Source organism: Spizellomyces punctatus (genome assembly GCF_000182565.1).
Source record: "Spizellomyces punctatus DAOM BR117 chromosome Unknown supercont1.12, whole genome shotgun sequence".
Lineage (NCBI taxonomy): Eukaryota > Fungi > Chytridiomycota > Chytridiomycetes > Spizellomycetales > Spizellomycetaceae > Spizellomyces > Spizellomyces punctatus.
Genome location: NW_015971548.1, coordinates 669,763 through 685,929, shown reverse-complemented (window position 1 = coordinate 685,929; position 16,167 = coordinate 669,763). Strand labels below are relative to the sequence as shown.

The 16,167-nt window shown below is 46.6% G+C and overlaps 8 protein-coding genes across 8 annotated transcripts; 2 read left to right on the top strand and 6 right to left on the bottom strand.

The window, feature by feature from the left end:
- Positions 1 to 124: 124 nt before the first annotated feature.
- SPPG_06636 (uncharacterized protein) lies at positions 125 to 3,001 on the bottom strand (the record flags this gene model as incomplete). Its single annotated transcript, XM_016754836.1, has 15 exons — positions 125 to 175; positions 242 to 256; positions 328 to 557; positions 621 to 696; positions 766 to 778; positions 854 to 895; positions 957 to 1,050; positions 1,109 to 1,134; positions 1,202 to 1,370; positions 1,434 to 2,346; positions 2,404 to 2,476; positions 2,543 to 2,584; positions 2,641 to 2,701; positions 2,770 to 2,869; positions 2,933 to 3,001. The coding sequence occupies 15 exons, from the start codon at positions 2,999 to 3,001 to the stop codon at positions 125 to 127; spliced, it is 1,974 nt and encodes a 657-aa protein (XP_016606276.1).
- Positions 3,002 to 3,327: 326 nt separating this feature from the next.
- Positions 3,328 to 5,592, bottom strand: SPPG_06635 (uncharacterized protein; the record flags this gene model as incomplete). Its single annotated transcript, XM_016754835.1, has 9 exons — positions 3,328 to 3,353; positions 3,418 to 4,060; positions 4,127 to 4,264; positions 4,329 to 4,507; positions 4,573 to 4,660; positions 4,725 to 4,932; positions 4,995 to 5,062; positions 5,124 to 5,213; positions 5,269 to 5,592. 9 exons carry the CDS (start codon positions 5,590 to 5,592, stop codon positions 3,328 to 3,330), a joined length of 1,764 nt encoding a protein of 587 aa, XP_016606275.1.
- Positions 5,593 to 7,291: 1,699 nt separating this feature from the next.
- SPPG_06634 (uncharacterized protein) lies at positions 7,292 to 8,539 on the bottom strand (the record flags this gene model as incomplete). Its single annotated transcript, XM_016754834.1, has 5 exons — positions 7,292 to 7,675; positions 7,756 to 7,901; positions 7,969 to 8,225; positions 8,282 to 8,381; positions 8,449 to 8,539. The coding sequence occupies 5 exons, from the start codon at positions 8,537 to 8,539 to the stop codon at positions 7,292 to 7,294; spliced, it is 978 nt and encodes a 325-aa protein (XP_016606274.1).
- Positions 8,540 to 9,324: 785 nt separating this feature from the next.
- On the bottom strand, positions 9,325 to 10,194 carry SPPG_06633 (uncharacterized protein; the record flags this gene model as incomplete). Its single annotated transcript, XM_016754833.1, has 3 exons — positions 9,325 to 9,733; positions 9,813 to 9,921; positions 9,993 to 10,194. 3 exons carry the CDS (start codon positions 10,192 to 10,194, stop codon positions 9,586 to 9,588), a joined length of 459 nt encoding a protein of 152 aa, XP_016606273.1. The 3' UTR covers positions 9,325 to 9,585.
- A 105-nt stretch (positions 10,195 to 10,299) lies between these two features.
- Positions 10,300 to 10,973, top strand: SPPG_06632 (uncharacterized protein). The gene is made up of 4 exons (XM_016754832.1): positions 10,300 to 10,447; positions 10,513 to 10,631; positions 10,693 to 10,767; positions 10,838 to 10,973. Exons 1-4 carry the CDS (start codon positions 10,318 to 10,320, stop codon positions 10,874 to 10,876), a joined length of 363 nt encoding a protein of 120 aa, XP_016606272.1. The 5' UTR covers positions 10,300 to 10,317; the 3' UTR covers positions 10,877 to 10,973.
- On the bottom strand, positions 10,928 to 13,586 carry SPPG_06631 (uncharacterized protein). The gene is made up of 14 exons (XM_016754831.1): positions 13,289 to 13,586; positions 13,180 to 13,224; positions 13,025 to 13,120; positions 12,860 to 12,966; positions 12,705 to 12,798; positions 12,591 to 12,637; positions 12,314 to 12,525; positions 12,211 to 12,248; positions 11,999 to 12,149; positions 11,705 to 11,923; positions 11,436 to 11,621; positions 11,335 to 11,371; positions 11,150 to 11,268; positions 10,928 to 11,088 (listed from the first exon to the last, which is right to left on the bottom strand). Exons 1-14 carry the CDS (start codon positions 13,464 to 13,466, stop codon positions 11,016 to 11,018), a joined length of 1,602 nt encoding a protein of 533 aa, XP_016606271.1. The 5' UTR covers positions 13,467 to 13,586; the 3' UTR covers positions 10,928 to 11,015.
- Positions 13,587 to 13,711: 125 nt separating this feature from the next.
- On the bottom strand, positions 13,712 to 14,951 carry SPPG_06630 (uncharacterized protein). The gene is made up of 5 exons (XM_016754830.1): positions 14,729 to 14,951; positions 14,522 to 14,653; positions 14,285 to 14,436; positions 14,112 to 14,223; positions 13,712 to 14,055 (listed from the first exon to the last, which is right to left on the bottom strand). The coding sequence occupies exons 1-5, from the start codon at positions 14,934 to 14,936 to the stop codon at positions 13,967 to 13,969; spliced, it is 693 nt and encodes a 230-aa protein (XP_016606270.1). The 5' UTR covers positions 14,937 to 14,951; the 3' UTR covers positions 13,712 to 13,966.
- Positions 14,952 to 15,021: 70 nt separating this feature from the next.
- Positions 15,022 to 16,070, top strand: SPPG_06629 (mitochondrial 54S ribosomal protein YmL17/YmL30). The gene is made up of 3 exons (XM_016754829.1): positions 15,022 to 15,601; positions 15,688 to 15,786; positions 15,845 to 16,070. Exons 1-3 carry the CDS (start codon positions 15,083 to 15,085, stop codon positions 15,995 to 15,997), a joined length of 771 nt encoding a protein of 256 aa, XP_016606269.1. The 5' UTR covers positions 15,022 to 15,082; the 3' UTR covers positions 15,998 to 16,070.
- Positions 16,071 to 16,167: the final 97 nt, after the last annotated feature.

The window sequence follows — 16,167 nt, the reverse complement described above, 5'->3', positions numbered from 1 at the left end:
TTTCGTACAGATAAATCAACACAGAATAACTTCAACTTCTTCGAAAAAATAATCTTGGATCCTCCAAACCCCAGAGCCCATATATATATAGATTCTACCCCAGGAGAATTAACTTTTTCCGTATCTAGGAGCTTATCGCCGCGTACATTTCGTCAATCTGCTTTTGGTAGTATTTCTAGAGAGGGAGTCAAAGTCAGCATTGTAATCATATTGGAATGCTGCCTATACAATGTGAACAAACCTTGGCCTCATGACGCTATGGTTATAGGTAACGGAAGGATTTCCATAAGCATAAAATTGTGATGGACTGATGTGACCCTCATTTACCTTAAGCTTGAACGTTGGAGTCATTAACCCACTCTCAGGTGTGAACTGATTGGGCTCCAGATATATATTCTTGACATTTTCAAATCCTTTCAGACCTTCGGCACGGCCGTAGTCTTCCAGTTCTTTCAGCACAGCTTTTCGAACGGCCTGGTCTTGGCACAACTCGGCGAGTGGCTTGCTCGGAAGCCCCTTTGAAATGACCCACTGTTTGATCACGTCTTCGTCAGGCACTATAATCAGACCATTAAGATACAGTGGGAACTGAGAAGTTGTGGAAACCACTGTAAATTTACCAATGATGGCCACTAATGTCGCCTGCAAACTGTCACCATATACGAACGACTGCGCAACAATTTCGTGCTTCTGGTACTGAATCGGGGGCGAAAGGACAGTGAATATCGATCAAGAAACTGGAGAACAATATGTTGCTGCACATACCACCAATTCAATCCTGAGTAAAGAACAACCCCAAAACACGGTTAGTGAGAATGTAAGTATAATCTATTCCATCAACTGCGATAAATACTTTTCAGGTGCAATGTATTCTCCTTGAGCGAGTTTGAAAATGCTGCAAGCAATTGCATCAGATGTGCTTGAAATCCAACCAATAATTCCGGCCTTGGTCTTACTTTTTGACGCGATCAATGATTTGCAGTCTTCCCTGACTATCCCATCGGCCAACATCTCCAGTATGGCACCATCCGTCCTTGTCCAATGTCTCCGCTATAGTACAAGGAGTCTCAGTGTCGAACGAGTGACAACGCATGACATCACTGCTTACCAGTCTTTTCCGGATTCTTGTAGTAGCTGTTGATACGGAGGTTTCCAATTGATTAGGCCTTTGCTTCGACGCGGTTCAAAGAGCATCACATACCCCTTGAAGACGTTTGTACCCCGAATACAGATCTCCCCACGTGGGTGAGGCTCATCCTTTGAGGTGTAACCCATTTCAGGTACATCGATGAGCTTGATTTCGCAATGGGGTGCGGGACCCCCAATGTGGCCAGATGACAAGTCACGTCCATCAGTCACTGAAGCACCTCCTGTAATATGTCAAAAGTTAGTGCTACGTGCATATGTTGACCGTATATTGATCATATACTGACCACTGGTTTCAGTTTGACCGTAACCTTCAATCACCATCGCAGAAAAGCAAATACGCAAAAAGTCCATGACGTCGGCGGAGATGGGCGCAGCACCGGTGAGCATGAGCCTCACCCTGCCACCAAGCCTGGCCCGCACTTTACTGAATACCAGATTGTCCCAAAGCATGTGATTCGTGTGGCCTGAAGCAAGGTAAGCCTTCTTGGCCGCAAACGCCTTTTTGAAAAGCATTGCACCAATGCCTCCTTTTGCTTTCACCCCCTGTAGAACTTTATCGTAGATTCGGTTGTACAGACGAGGAACGGAGGCAAAGATGGTCGGCTTCAGTTCAGCCACGTCGTCCAAAAGCTTCAAGGTGTCGCCTTGGTAGAATCCAATGCGCGCCCCAGCCCAAGTGAGGCAAACTTGCACAATACGTTCGAAGACGTGTGCCAAGGGAAGGTATGAAATATAGCAATCATCTTTATTGTAGTTGCACACACTGTTGCTGTCGACTAGGCTTCGTGTCGCGGCGGTGAAAGATAGCAGGTTTTCGTGCGACAGCATTACACCTTTGGGCAGACCGGTAGTACCACTGGTGTAGCAAATCGTCGCGATAGTATCTTTAGTCGGTAGTGTTCCCTCTTTTGGCTTCTCGGCTCCCTCCCGCTCCAGATCAATGATAGAAATAACCTCAACGTCCAAACCCTTGCCCTTAGCGATGAGCTCCTCGTCGGGTGTGTCCATAATAACGAGATGTTTCAAGGTCGGGAGACGTTCTTTGATGTCGAGAAGGATCTTTGCTTTGTCTTTTGTTGCAACAACAAGTCCAAGTTCGCTTTGATTCACAATGAATTCAATGGCGTCAGCGCCCAAGGTATCGTAGAGGGGGACGGTTATGCAGCTGTGGAGGAAGCAGGCGTGTTCGGCAATGATCTTGATAGGAACATTAGCAAAAATCCCATTTTCGTATTGCCAATCGACTGTACACACCCATTCTGGACGGTTAATCGAAAACAGACCCACGGCGGAATCCACTCCTAGATCGCGATGGGCAAAGCCGGACCTGGGTGAGTGACAAAAGGTACATGAGTACATAAGGTCTGTAGAGAGCATATTTGCTCACACGCACCCGAGATTCTTGACTCGCTTGAGTACTTCATTGTATGTTTGCCTGTCATAGAGAGTGATCAGGACGCATTTGGAGGGCGAAACCACGGCATTGCATACCAAACGTAAGGGCCCGGAACGCCATTTGTCACTGGCCGGCTGCCCAAATAAGGCGAGTCACCTGTAGAGCAACACGGTGCTTTAAAATGGCTGCATTGCCAATCGGTAAAGGAGGTCCAACAAGACTACCGCTTAGCTTGACGCCTCTCAACAGGTTCTCGTGGAGGTTGCTAGCTTCGGGAGGGCATCCAACGAACGGTTTGTCTGCGTGAAGAAAATGTCGACGCGGCTACACATTGCCCGCAATCCACGTTCAGATGCTAATACAAAAGCGTGATGAATATGCCCATACCTTGCCCTCGCCTGCCACTTCCGGTGAGCCCGGAACTTCGACCGTAAACATCAACTGTTGCTTGACCATTTGAGAGTAAGTTTGCTAAAGGACAAGAAGGAATTTGGGTTTAAAAATGGGGGAAAACCCGAGGGGGTGCGTAGTTTAAAGAATGCGGGCCACGTTCAAGAGAAGCGAGAAAGCCCCTTTCATGTGCCACATGCCTTAATCGACAGATGAAATTCAGCCCAAAATAAACCCTCAGCAAAACGGAATGAACCTTAACGCTATCTTTATATTATTGACCCTTCAAAACCCAAAAAACAAAAACACACCACAGCAACAACAAGAAAAGGAGCATAGAAGTATATTCGAACTACACAGCAAACACAACACACACACACACACACAAGCATCTAGAAGCCCAACTGTTTGGCAAAGTCTACAAAGGAAACAACGGGATCAGCACGAGGGAAAAAAGACAAAAGTGAATCGTCAATACGTACTGTAGTTTTTGTTGAGCGGTTTGTTCAAGCCCTTGCGGATCAGTTCAAAGTTGGCTACAGCACTCTTGATATCATAGTTCTTGCCACCGCACAACACCTCGAACAATCGCACGGAAACGTTGATGTCAATATCAATTCCAAGTGTGACTTTCAACAAATTGTGGAAAGCTCCAAAATCGAATCGGTGCTCAATCTTCTTCCAGTTTTCAAAAAAGATGCGCAAGTCAAAGCCAGGGTGAAGTTTGCGGATCTCAAGAACAAATTCGGCGAAATGCCACTTCTTCAACTGGATAGAGAGCGCAAGCGGGAGCTCTACCAGAATAGACTTGAAGTTGTCGACGGTCACGTCGACCAAAGTTCCAACCTTGAGGACGAACTTTTCGATGCCGCTGACCCAGACGCCGAAAAAGTCGTCAACCTTGTCGATCCAGTTGAAGATGAATACCCACTTTCCGAAAATGTCGAGATCAAACTGTCCCTTGTTCAAAACGACTACAATCTTTCGCAGAATGCTGACGTCAATCTGGATGCCAAGCTCGACAAAAATCTTCAAAAGAGCGGCTTCATCAAAGACGCCCTTGTGTTGCAGCATCTTTTCAAGGAAGAGCTTGACATCAAAGTCAAATTTGAGAGATTGGCAGTACTGCACAAAAGGCAAGATTAGACTACGTTCGCACCGCTAATGGTAAGAATATACATGCCCACTTACGACAATGAATGCTTGCAACTGGATACCAGAGTGGATGCTGTGGAACCATTGCACGACCTCCTTTACAGCAACTTGAAGTTTGAAGGCAAAGCGCTGGGAAATCTTCAGAAAGACATCAACGCCAACCGCCTTGATCGACTTTTAAAGACAGACAGCACTTTAATCGGAATCCCCATGTTGACTACAAAACAACGTGACTTACTGCAACGAGCTTTCCAAAAATGCTGACAGCCAACTCTACATCGCCGGCAAATTTGATGAGAATCTGGCGAACGTGCAGTTCCTGTGTGATGCCGCATTCTTTAAAAGTTTCAATAATGATGGCAAATGTGATTTCCTTTTTGACAATGAGGCGCGCGAAGAAATCATGAAAGTTGAAGTCTGGATTCAAAAGTCTAGTGAGTCTCGGATGTCTGGCAATCTTTCAAGCTCAGCGAGATACATACCTGCTTTGATCTCCAAGACAAGTTTGAAAAAAGCTTCAATGTCGATAGCAAAGAGTTTGTTGAATTTGCTACATTCGTTGTGGAACCACTTTGATATATGGGAGGTCAGTTTCACAGTCAAATGTGCCAATGAGACGCATGTGAATACACACCTCGATAGCGAGTTCGAGATCAAAGATAACCTTCTTGTAAATATCCAAGATAAACTTCCAACCAGTTTGAATACCGCAAGAGATGAGAGTCTGGCGGATCTCGAAAAGGACGTGCAGTTGCTTTTTGATGTCGGCGCTGACGACAAGGATGCCAAGGAGCTTCTTGGCTTGGGGAAGGTCGATTTCAACCTTGAGTTCCTTGAAGATGCTATGGTGATACAGTTGAGAAATCTGAATCCTAGCGCGTACATGGTGGGTTACCCGATTTACCTGAGAACCACGTCAATGTCGGTTTCGTCTCCCTTGAATTCCTTCTTGACGATAAGCTCGAAGAATTTCTGAGGTATGGTAAATTAGAATAGGGAAGAGGTGTTCAGAGTCAGACATTTAGTAATCTACCTCAAACTCAAAATCGATCTTGATCGCCTTGACAGCCTTGATGAAGTCGACAATGCGAAGCTTAATGTCAAGGCTCAAAGAGTGTTCCTCCTACAGCATGATTAGTACCATGAATCTGTTTCAAGACAAGGTAACGGTTTATTACCTTGAACAACAGCTCGAGTTTGGCCTTGCATGCCTGGGGACTTTCGGTAGGCTTGGTAATTACGGAAGTAGTTGTAGGTGGAGTACTAGTTTTGGTTGGAGAAGGGACAGGTTTTGTCGGAACGGGGACCGGTTTGCCCGATGGGTATGTGGGGCGCGGTACGGGAGGCTGCTTGCCGAAAGCATAAGGAAGATTTGCGAATGGGATTGGGTTGGCTACAGGAGCTTCGGCAAGATCCGTAGGTTGGGCCCGTTTGATGTGCGCGGGAGCAGCGGACACTTGGCCGAGTGCCAGCGCTCCTACGAGGAGGCTAAGGAATTTCATTATGAAAAATAGAGAGGTCAATTAATGTCTATTATAAAGTCTATTATTATAAGTCTATGAGTGGGAGGGGTAGCGGGGAGGTTCTCGCCAGCAACAAGGGTGCAGGAGGAGAGGCCATTTTATATGACGTTTCCTAGACATGATGGAAATCTGGCATCTGAAAAAACTTTTTGCAGTTGATACCTCGCTGTATTGCGCAGCCTGAAAAAGGACTCTGGTTATTTTCTTTGGTTTAGCAAGAAGGTATAAAGCTGCATTTGTTGTTTACAGAGAATAGCTTTCCCCCATGAATAGTCGCCCAACGCTCATAAAGGACTCTGCTAACAGGCGGAAAAGACAAAAAGATTGCAAGTCTGGCAAGATTTCACGCGAACATGCGGGCGAAAAGCTCTTTATGGAAAATGGCACACTTTTTGGACAGAAAGTCAATTTCCATCTCCCCGCCCGTTGACCAGAGTAAGTATACTGCCGTCTGCGGAGAAGAAGGCAAAAGGCAAAAAGGAAAGCAAACCCCGCCCCTTCTCTCCTGACAAAGACCGATCTACGGTTGGTTGCTGTTCAACCTTTTTCAACAAAAGGTGACCATTGCAGCAACTTTGGACCGCTTTTTTCGCATCACATGGTGGCTTAGCTAGGCGTCACTGCTGGGGAATCCGCGAGAGGTAACGCTTTGGGTTTCCGTGAAGCACACAATGCCGTTTTCCATTGTCATATTTTGTGGTTTTCACCTTGTCATCTTTTCCTGTGCGGTTCATTCCTTCCTTTGAAAGTGACCAAACCTTTTTCGTTACATCCGATTTCACAGCATCGTGTGATATGTGATACTGCAATGAAAATTGTTTCTCCCTTTGATTGAACCATCCAATCTTTGTTGACCTTTACTAGCGTCAGCCAATCACAACAACCTTCAAGTTGATGGAAACTGCTTCATGCCGGTACTGGCTTTTCGCCCAATCCTTCCAGGTTGTGATTGGTGCTAACAGCTTGCACCTACGAAACTAGTTTTGTTCATGTGACTATAAAAGTGTACATGCGCTTGGTAAGCACAAGTTCGGACAAGCAACAACTTTAAAATAGTGTGAAGCCTAATTTGTAGACATGGAATAATCAGCCCTCAACAGGTCAACCCTAATTTTTGGTGACATACTTTACATACTAACTATGTGGCCGGGGCTGACTCGCAAGCGCAACGAGCCTTTGGGAATATCTGAGGGTCTCCCCTTAGTGAAACACCTCGCCACCATCTGCGGCGAGGGAACTTGCAGGTCAGCATGAGAAACGCACCTAGGTGCTTGGTCGCCACGAAAGATTGTCGATAAAAATGGGTCAAACAGATTGAAACTAAAGGACATCGTAAAGGAAAACTGTATAGTCGATGTCTGGATAATCCTTATACTCTCGTACAACTTTGATGACCCAAGGACGGAAACTGGTCGCTGCCCATCAAGCCACCCAGGCTGATTATAAACTGGCAGCGATTCCAATCATGGACTCGAAAAATGGACCAGTATTGTGGTATACGCCAGGCGCTTGCCTCTGAAAGCCATCTAGTTCATCGATGCGGTAGTAGCGCACCACGGAATCTTGCGACGTTCTTCCCTCCATAAGAAGCGAGACTTCATGTTCTGAGAGCTATCATAAGGACCATGATCTAACATACTTGTTCTGCAATCAATATTTGACAAAAAGATCCAGCACATTATCGGCTGCCTCTTCCTCTTCCAATATTCTCCCCCCAACTCTTTGACCGCCAAATATCGTTATAACCACCCAACTGTGATCCGCCGCTAATCGACGTTCGGTTTGGGCTGGTTGGTCGTCCACCAAACAGTCCTGATTGCGGTATGCGTCGTCGCTGCATTTCTGGTGAGATAGTACTCGGAAACCCCAACCCCGGACCAAGTTGGTTCCCTCCCCCACTGAATCCACCGTTTGATCCTTGGACGGATAGGCTATTAAGGCTTCCCATCGAATGACCTCCAGATAAGGGAGTCGATGTGGTCAGCTTGGTTTCAATGACATTTGTAAGGAACGCATCGATACGGTCAGCAGTTGCGGAGAACGCCAAAGGTTGATTTGCTGACTGATGGCGCGGATCATGTTAATGGCGTTAGAAGAACAGGTTGTCGGCAATCGCGCATCAGACATGCTCAGATCACTTACCAGCACAATGCAATCCCCTCCATATTCTTCTGCAATACTGCTACGCCGCTTGTGTGTTGCATCGCTAACCAAATCTGCCTTTGTTCCCACCACAAGAATTGGTATGCTCGGTCTCGCCTCTCCCACTCTCACATCCACGTCGAACTCTAGAGCATCAACCGATAACCCAGTGTCAAAATCACCGATAGCCGTACAATGCGTGTGCCTGCATACCTGTGCTGCGTCCAAGACTTGGCGGGTCTCTCCCTATCGGCGAGCTGGTTGATCCCTTGAAGGATCCTGTATTGAAGACTTCAGCAATCCACTTCCACAAGTTCTGGTACGATTTGCGGTTGGATGAATCGTGCACCAAGATAATGCCATTCACGTTTGCATAAAATATTGATCGTGAGCTGCGTTGTTTTGAAGACCCCGCAACATCCACAAACTCAATGAAATAGCTTCGGTTGGTGCGAGAATACTCTTGGGATCTGGCATACCCATCTTGCGTCAGCCATACACCAAAAGTCCTCGTCTACATGCACACACTCGCACCTTCACATCCACGGAGCATCCTACAGTGTGTACTGGTGAGCGAAGCGGTGTTCCGTGACAGATAAGGTGTACCAAGCTAGTTTTCCCCACGCCTTGTCAGGTTTTGCCTTCGTCAGCCGAGAGAGGCAGTTGGCGCGAATGCTTGAAAGGAACACCCACCAGGGTCCCCAACAACCAGCACTCTGGCTTTATCAACAGGGTCAAACGTGGAGAGCGATATTTCTCCTGTCGAGGAAGTTAGTCGAGCCATGGGCAAGGCAGAGTATGTTGACGGTGCGCGGACGACTTGCACAGAAAGTACGACCCAGATTCAACACTATTTGGAAAGGCTTTTCTGGTCGCTTGAATTGCACGTTATCACACCGAGCAATGTGTCTATCTGTTCCGCCCAGCCCACTACTAGGAAGGTACAGATCCTGCAGACGATGTTGGTAGTCCTAGTGCAAATGTGATGGTGATTTTTAGTACAGTGGGCTGTTGAGAGGCTAATGCATAGTTTGGATTGCCAACGCGACGTGGCTAAGACCAAGTGCAAGTTAAACCTTTCCCTGCTCTCGTTCGTTTGGGGCTTTTGAGTCTCAGAACTTTACGCTTACCAAAAGTGTATGTGGTCTTTGGTGCGAAGTGCATGCTATGAAACGGTACTGTGCTTCCTGAAAGCATGTTATATACCGTCATCGCAGGTTCCATCATTCATGCCTATATGGGCGAATTGTTCAACTTTTGCTAGACTTCTAATCTACAGACTGCTTGGTATATGGACGGTCACTCTTGCCCAGTCTTGTTGTGCACATTCCACGACTCGATGTATGTTCTTTAAAGTTTAAATTTGTAGGTTTGTGACGGCCCTCTTTTTTGCCAACTGGTTGAAATTTTCGAAATTTAGCGACCAGCTATTGGAAAGTGCGGCTGCCTGTTGACAAGTGCCAATCCTTTCTTGACATTAGCTGCGTCCATATTTGGTTAGTGAGAGACTGACTGTCGTACTCAATGGCAGGCTCCATCATTGTCAAAGTCAATGTCCACTGAGTAACCTGAACGTGAAAGTATGCAATTATGCAATATCATTGAAGGGATAATAAATTACTATATGCGTTAATGACCTCAAGTCATCTAATAGGCAACATCCGTAGGAACAGGCCTGAATCTATCCTTTATCCTTTACATGCGACCGCGTTCAGATGGCACCAGCCCCATTGTACTTCTCCGTCCCGAGTAATGCTACTGCAGGGTGGTCGATATGGGTTGTGGGGGACGCTGTCGTTTTAACAAGTCCAGAAAACTCCAATCCATCCTTTACTCGTCATCGTCATCATCGTCATCTTCATCATACTGTCGGTTTGGATTCACAAACAGATCATCATCATTTTCCTCATCATCGGATTGGCTCTCATCACTCTCCCCATCTTTGGCACTCGGAGGATTCGGTTCAAATTCGGCAGGCCTAAGGAGCGACAATATTCAAGTTAAATTATAGGAAGCTTACTAAATTTCCCAAAAGCGCTCTACACTTGGAACAGTACCATATTCCTTGGGCTTTCAGGTGTTTTATATGATCAAGAAATAGGACATGGACAATTTCTCCCGCAATCTTTGTCTTGCCTTCCTCCCTTTGTATTATGACAAAACTGCCTAGAATAGATTTGTTAGCATGTATTCATAATTGCCGGTCTCCCTAACTGCTTCAAACCTAAGGGCCTTACCTCGTTTGACCCAGATCAGCTTTCTGAATTTCGACGGTAGTGAGACTAACAATGTGGGTTCATCCGTCCAATTCACTTCCGCCGGTACTTGAACTACGTAGTTGCCACCTCCTCTGTTTTCTACAACTTTGGCTACGCATTGTCCATCGCCTGGTACAGGCAATTCCTCAAGGACATGCTGTGTTGTTTGCTTGCGACCCATAGTTCAAATGAATGAAAGCGAGTCCAAGTTCCTCCAAAACTTGGAAAGTCACGTGCTCAGCAGGAGTGAGTCACCTCTGCCCAAAACTTCACCAGAACGACGAGTTCAATTCGCAAATCACAAATGACGACCCAGATCGACTCGCCGGCTTCAAGCGCCACTTCCGTTGACTCGACGACTGTTCAGGCCGATGAGTCAAAGAAATATACTTGCAGCGTTTGGGCTGCCTTTGATAAGATGCAGTTGTGTTATAGTAAGAGTCGTTGATTTTCTGTACGCTGGAATGGGAGTGTATACCAATCACACCTTCGTTTATAGCCGTACTACCTCAGGTCAAGCACTATTACAGATATGGAAGTTGGAGAGACTGCTCTGAAGCGCGAGAGGAATTCAATTTCTGTTTGCGAATGAAGGGAAAGAACCGAAAGGAGGCAGAGGTAGGACACTTGGTCAGGGATTTAGCTAGTGCGGTGCTGAATTCCAGTGGTCTTTTGATAGCGCTTGATCCGAGAAAGGGAAGAAACAAAGTATGATAAAAAGATAAATGAGAGACCGTCACGGGCCGTTTGGGAGGTACGAACGTCCGTCCACTGAAAATGCTACTGCTTTGATTGGCCCTGATTTTATACAATATTTCTCGCAGCTGCGAACCGAACCTCCACCAAACTTCCCTCCTGCGTGAGGGAATGTCATTTGTAATTAGATCATATTTATTGGCCACACGTTGGCTACATCCTGTTTCATGCGTCTTTAAAATATATTATGATGAGTAAGCTACAAGTCCGATGTGAAAGATAATCTAACTTGGTCATCTACAAGCTTCAGTCCGTATGATAATGTCTAATCTTCAAGGGTCCCGTTTCATGCCGTACAGATGCTTGTCCAATGTTTTGGCTTCCGAAAACAAGCGGCATTAGCATGCGATAGGGAGGGAGCGAGGCATACTGCACAATACCTTCTCAATTTGATGGTGATGGCCTCAAGATTTAGACCCAATTGCCTGACAATGAAATCGCTGATCTCTGTATTCTCATGATTGCCGGCGAGTCTAGCCGCATTTAAACCGTAGGCATACTGTAGGAATTAACCTCGCCTTTAGAACCGCGAGGATATAATTGGTTCTTTCTGCTGTGAGCTTACCAGGTTAACGTCAACGGCAGAATGTCCATGGGTAGCCCTAATCGTAACGTTCATCAGCAAAACTATAGATCAAATATGAACCCGATCGCCGTTCTACATACCATCCCAACTGGGCCCTTTTGCTCAGAATGTCCCCGAGGGCATTGGTAAGGTCACCGACAGAGGTGGTCTTCGTGAGATTTTCGATTTCGTCCGTAGTAGCGTCAGTCACGTTCATCCAGTTTTTCAGTACGGTCTCAGTTATGAAAGAAGTGTCATTTTGTTTCGCCACAATTGCTGGAGCGATGCTATAGAACAGCACAAAATATAAATCAGCAAGTCACCAATGACTAAACATGATGACAGGCAGGGACAGGTAGTTGCTGCTTACACTTCGGTAGATTTCTTAACTCCGGTCAGAGCGTCAGGCTTCCAAGCGTATTCGGGATACTTGCGCGGATCACCTTGTCGTCCGACCGACAAACCGCCTGTTTCGTGGTCGGAAACTGATATCATGACAGTGTCAGGGTGTTCATCCACGTATGCCTTGACTGCCGCGATGGCCTCATTATATGCAAGGATCTCACGAACATGAGTAGCTGGATCATTGCTAAAGAAAGGCGATACGAGATGTGTCAATATATGTTTACTCGCATATCATAAAAAATGCAAAAAAGGTTCCTACTTGTGTCCCGCCATGTCAATTCGACTGCCCTCAATCATAAGGAAAAAGCCCTTCGCATCTTTATCAGATGCGTGAGTAAGGATATCCAAAGCCTTGACGGCCATTTCTTTCAACGACGGCGTGTTCTCAGGGTCGCGATCAATCTCATAGGCTATAGACAGTCAATCAACCTCAGCACAAATTGCGTGAGAATCCAATACGTTTCAACATACGCATGTGATCCACCGCCAACAAGCTCATTAATGGAAGTCTGCAATGTTCACTATACGTCAGATTCATGCTCAAACGACGCGACAATTTGGACACAATGTTTACCTAGCGTCCGATGCTTTCAATGACTGAAAATGTTGATGATCATCCAGCACACTCCATCCAGCATTCTTTGCCATTGAGAATACATCAAGTCCATCCGCGCGACAGCTTTTAGGATCGGAATTGGGCCTGAACTGACAATTGCCGCCTCCAAACATGAGGTCCACCCTGCGACCAAGTGCGTAATTTCCGATTTCTTGAAGAGCAATGTCATTCTGTTCTCATGGATTATCATGAATAACACGCCCAGAGCATATGCGTCAAGATAAATAATGCTTACCTCCGATGCCCTGCTACCGACATGTGCAGCGAAGCAAGCTGGGGTAGCTAAAATTATACAAAATGTCAAGTCCCAGGGTTGCAAGAGAATTCCCCCAGGTATTCACAAATATACCATGTGTAATTCGGGAGGTCACGACCAAGCCCGTTAGATAGCCCTGTTCTTTTGCAGCCTCGAGAACGGTACCACATGGTTTGGATTCAGGATCCTACACAGTTGAAAGTATGAAAATCCGACTGAGGCGACATTTTATGTGCAACGCCTCTTACCACAGCGATGGCGCCGTTATAAGTTTTCAATCCACACGCAAACGCTGTCGCGCCAGCTGCCGAGTCTGTGACCAAACTATTGGAACTACGCGTCCGCGACGAACCGACTGATAGGAGCAGAGGAGGTCAGCCAGTACTCTTTGAAATAGAAAGGACATCACTCACCAAGAATAGTATCCAGCGGTAGTTGTGTACCAACAGGAAGATTATTGGTATATTGATGATAATTACGGGCTAGAGTTTCCGAAGCAGGGCCGAAACCTAACCAAGGAGAAATCAAAAAAAGGCATACGATGGCATCGAGCATCAAGTATACGCACCATCAGATATCATGAGAATAACATTGCGCTTTCCGCTTGGATTTCCTAGAAATAGGTCAACGATAAAAAATAGCCCTTGGCCTTGGCCTAAAACGGCGGGTACACTCACTTGAACCATGTCGTGCATAAATCGTGGCTCCCAAGGTAAAGCCAATCAAGAGAATCAAAGATACACCAAATACTCCAAATATGATCTTTCTACGACGATCTTTATCACTGGATATGTTGCTTTCTTCGTCAATGCGGCGGTTGAACCCCAGGAGAGGTTGACGACCGTTATCAGCCATATCTAATTCTTATGCACGAGAATGAAATATATATTCTATCTGATATTCGTCTACAAGCTCTCCAGAGTTCGACCAGAGATTGCGCTCGGTGATCGAAGCAAGTTCCTCTACAAAAGACACCGTGATGTTGAAACAAGATGGCGAAAGGCCGGGGAGCAGTCGCACGTGGACGAGATCTTACATAAGCAGATAGATAACTGCAAGGAAACCATCCAAGAGGGTAGGAGGACAGGCGGTATTGTAATCGGTTATCTTTTCAAGACAGGAATGCACATATAACATTGTTATTTTCGACTTTATATAGCGATGTATGCTTGGCCAACCACTTTCGGCGCTATCTTCCAGCCTTTCTGTGATCTATATCCGCTGACCGCGCATGGCGGTCTTCCAATGCAGCTCTATTCAAACGATCAAGCAGAAACTTCCGGAAACACTTCTTCCGCCGATCTTATCAGACTATAAGAATAGCGGACATGCTGTTCTGGAGACCACATTGGCAGCTATCGAGTCCTCCCAGCAAAATGCAATCCAGCTGCAAAACAGTACAGCCGCGAGTCGATACGAAGATTAGGGCAGCTCTCTTGCAATTCTGGACACTATAGACTTAATATCCAAGCCCGATGATGAAGAAAGCTTGACTCTTACTATGTAGTGTCTGAAGAAGTTTGTTAACGGGCAGTGCGACTGGGTTCAAACTCCATTCGTCTGCATCGCGACGTATAACAGGCTTTGCGTTAAGTGGGTCTTCCGGGTTGACCTGCCCCAACGATATTAGTATCTAAATACACTGGGGACTGACCGCAGCTGTTGATTGTTACCTCAACGGTTACCATTTTTGAGCAACTACTGGTGATCCCCGGCTCATAGGTAATAGACGGACCAACAGCCACTACAGTACCCGTGTATCCAGTTTCCTCTTGAAGTTCTCGGAGCGCGGCCGTTTCCGGCGTTTCGCCGTTATCTAACAGGCCTGCATCCGCATGTCTCAGGATCAACATCGGCAGCGTGTAGACAACAACCAGCTCCGCTAGAGTGCTATTTAAAGTGGTCCCCACCTGACGGAAACTCCAACGTCCAGCCGCCGGTAGGAGGTCTGAATTGCAATACCAAGAGAATGGTATCCTCGGTCGGAAAACCATTCGTCTGCTGGGAGGCACTGGCACGTATTGTGGCAACCACATCAACAGCTTTCATACAATTTCCCAGAAGGTAAAGACTCAAGACATGTAAATCAAGCTGAAAAGGACCCTCCGGCTATTTACCATCCACATCTTTCGCCTTGCCCGTAATGGGACCTTTATGTATTCGCTCGCAAACCTCCCATTTCCGTGACTGTCCGCTTGGATCGTCAAATGAAGCCTCAGCAAGACCCAACCACCGCGGCTGAGATAAAGGAGCGAAGGACACTTGGGGAGTCCATCTCACAGCTGTGGCGATATCCTCTGGCTTCAACAGCTTTGGTGATGACATGGTTGGTCAACCGCGTGGCTTTCCGCTGATCGGATTTCGTCAGCAGCAGCTCACGCTGGTTGTCATGAATGAGCGGCACAGTCAAAGAACACCCTAACAACCCTCTTGGGCAAGTGCAGAAACTGTAAGATCTCCGTTGTCAGCACATGCTCCAATCCACAATGCTCCACATACAAGCACGACAAACGTTCTCAAGAACATGTAACTTTGCTAAGCGGTACCTTGCTACTGCAGCACCGTCCAAAATTCATGTGGGGATTCTCCTAAAACGCAACCCAGTCATCCTCCGCAAACTCACCGAATTCGAACATGCCTACTACACATACCGAGAGTCACTTGAGCAAGCCGAATCTCGTCCTTTCCACCGCGAGTTCTACTTCAAAAAGGGAAGTACTGCTGAGCAGCGGTGGTTGGATGCCCAAGATGCAGCAGCAGCTGCTGCCGAACGGTTAGAAGGTGGGCGAACGCCGTTGGTACAACCAAGAGACGAGGAGTTAGCAGGCCTGGAAACGGCGGAACGGGTGACAGAGGCGGATAAAGGAGGAGATGTTAAATCATTGGACCGAGCATTAGAACGAACTTTGTATTTGGTGGTGAAGAAGGCGGACAACGGGAGTTGGGAATTCCCGGCTGGACCTTTAGAAGGCGAAGAGGTTTTGCATGAGGTGTGTTATTGTTCACTTATTGTTCAGTGGCCCTCTTTGGTCAAGAATGCGCCCTTGGTAGAGGTGCTAACGTCATCCCGGTACAGGGGGCAACACGACATCTACACAGCGAGGTAGGGAGCAGTCTCGAGACCTGGGTCGTCGGACGTACACCAGTCGGACACATCGCTGCACAAGACAAGAAGGTATGTTGTACCTTAATTTCCACTCGAGAACCTGCTCTTACAGCATTATCCTTTGCAGACATTTTATATGAAAGCACATATACTTTCGGGCAAGATCGAACCCAACAAGCGGTTTGCCCAAGATTTCGCTTGGCTAACGAAGCAAGAGCTGAAAGAATATTTGCAACCTGCATATTACGAACAAGTGCATAAAATGCTTGCTGAGTTTTAGATTAATGGGTAGCGGGGATTGCCAATGTAAATCGTACGCATTATCTCAATAGACCAAAATGACCATCCCTCAATTACATCCCGAAAAGGACAAAATGAATGCTGCATTTGAGTGACTGAGACATGCGAGACATGAGTCACTTGCTACCACGGCAACAGCAGTCGAAGATG

What these genes read in the sequence shown, in the direction of transcription:
- SPPG_06632 (XM_016754832.1), top strand. Translation starts at nt 10,318, where the DNA reads ATGACGACCCAGATCGACTCGCCGGCTTCAAGCGCCACTTCCGTTGAC. An exon ending in TAAGATGCAGTTGTGTTATA is followed by an intron (nt 10,448 to 10,512) that starts GTAAGAGTCGTT and finishes CTTCGTTTATAG; the next exon opens with CCGTACTACCTCAGGTCAAG. An exon ending in AGAACCGAAAGGAGGCAGAG is followed by an intron (nt 10,632 to 10,692) that starts GTAGGACACTTG and finishes GTCTTTTGATAG; the next exon opens with CGCTTGATCCGAGAAAGGGA.
- SPPG_06631 (XM_016754831.1), bottom strand. Translation starts at nt 13,466, where the DNA reads ATGGCTGATAACGGTCGTCAACCTCTCCTGGGGTTCAACCGCCGCATT. An exon ending in GTTGGCGGTGGATCACATGC is followed by an intron (nt 12,150 to 12,210) that starts GTATGTTGAAAC and finishes GACTGTCTATAG; the next exon opens with CCTATGAGATTGATCGCGAC. An exon ending in ATTGACATGGCGGGACACAA is followed by an intron (nt 11,924 to 11,998) that starts GTAGGAACCTTT and finishes GCCTTTCTTTAG; the next exon opens with CAATGATCCAGCTACTCATG.
- SPPG_06630 (XM_016754830.1), bottom strand. Translation starts at nt 14,936, where the DNA reads ATGTCATCACCAAAGCTGTTGAAGCCAGAGGATATCGCCACAGCTGTG. An exon ending in CAAGGCGAAAGATGTGGATG is followed by an intron (nt 14,654 to 14,728) that starts GTAAATAGCCGG and finishes ATTGTATGAAAG; the next exon opens with CTGTTGATGTGGTTGCCACA. An exon ending in ACTTCTTCAGACACTACATA is followed by an intron (nt 14,056 to 14,111) that starts GTAAGAGTCAAG and finishes TATAGTGTCCAG; the next exon opens with AATTGCAAGAGAGCTGCCCT.
- SPPG_06629 (XM_016754829.1), top strand. Translation starts at nt 15,083, where the DNA reads ATGCTCCAATCCACAATGCTCCACATACAAGCACGACAAACGTTCTCA. An exon ending in GCGAAGAGGTTTTGCATGAG is followed by an intron (nt 15,602 to 15,687) that starts GTGTGTTATTGT and finishes ATCCCGGTACAG; the next exon opens with GGGGCAACACGACATCTACA. An exon ending in TCGCTGCACAAGACAAGAAG is followed by an intron (nt 15,787 to 15,844) that starts GTATGTTGTACC and finishes TATCCTTTGCAG; the next exon opens with ACATTTTATATGAAAGCACA.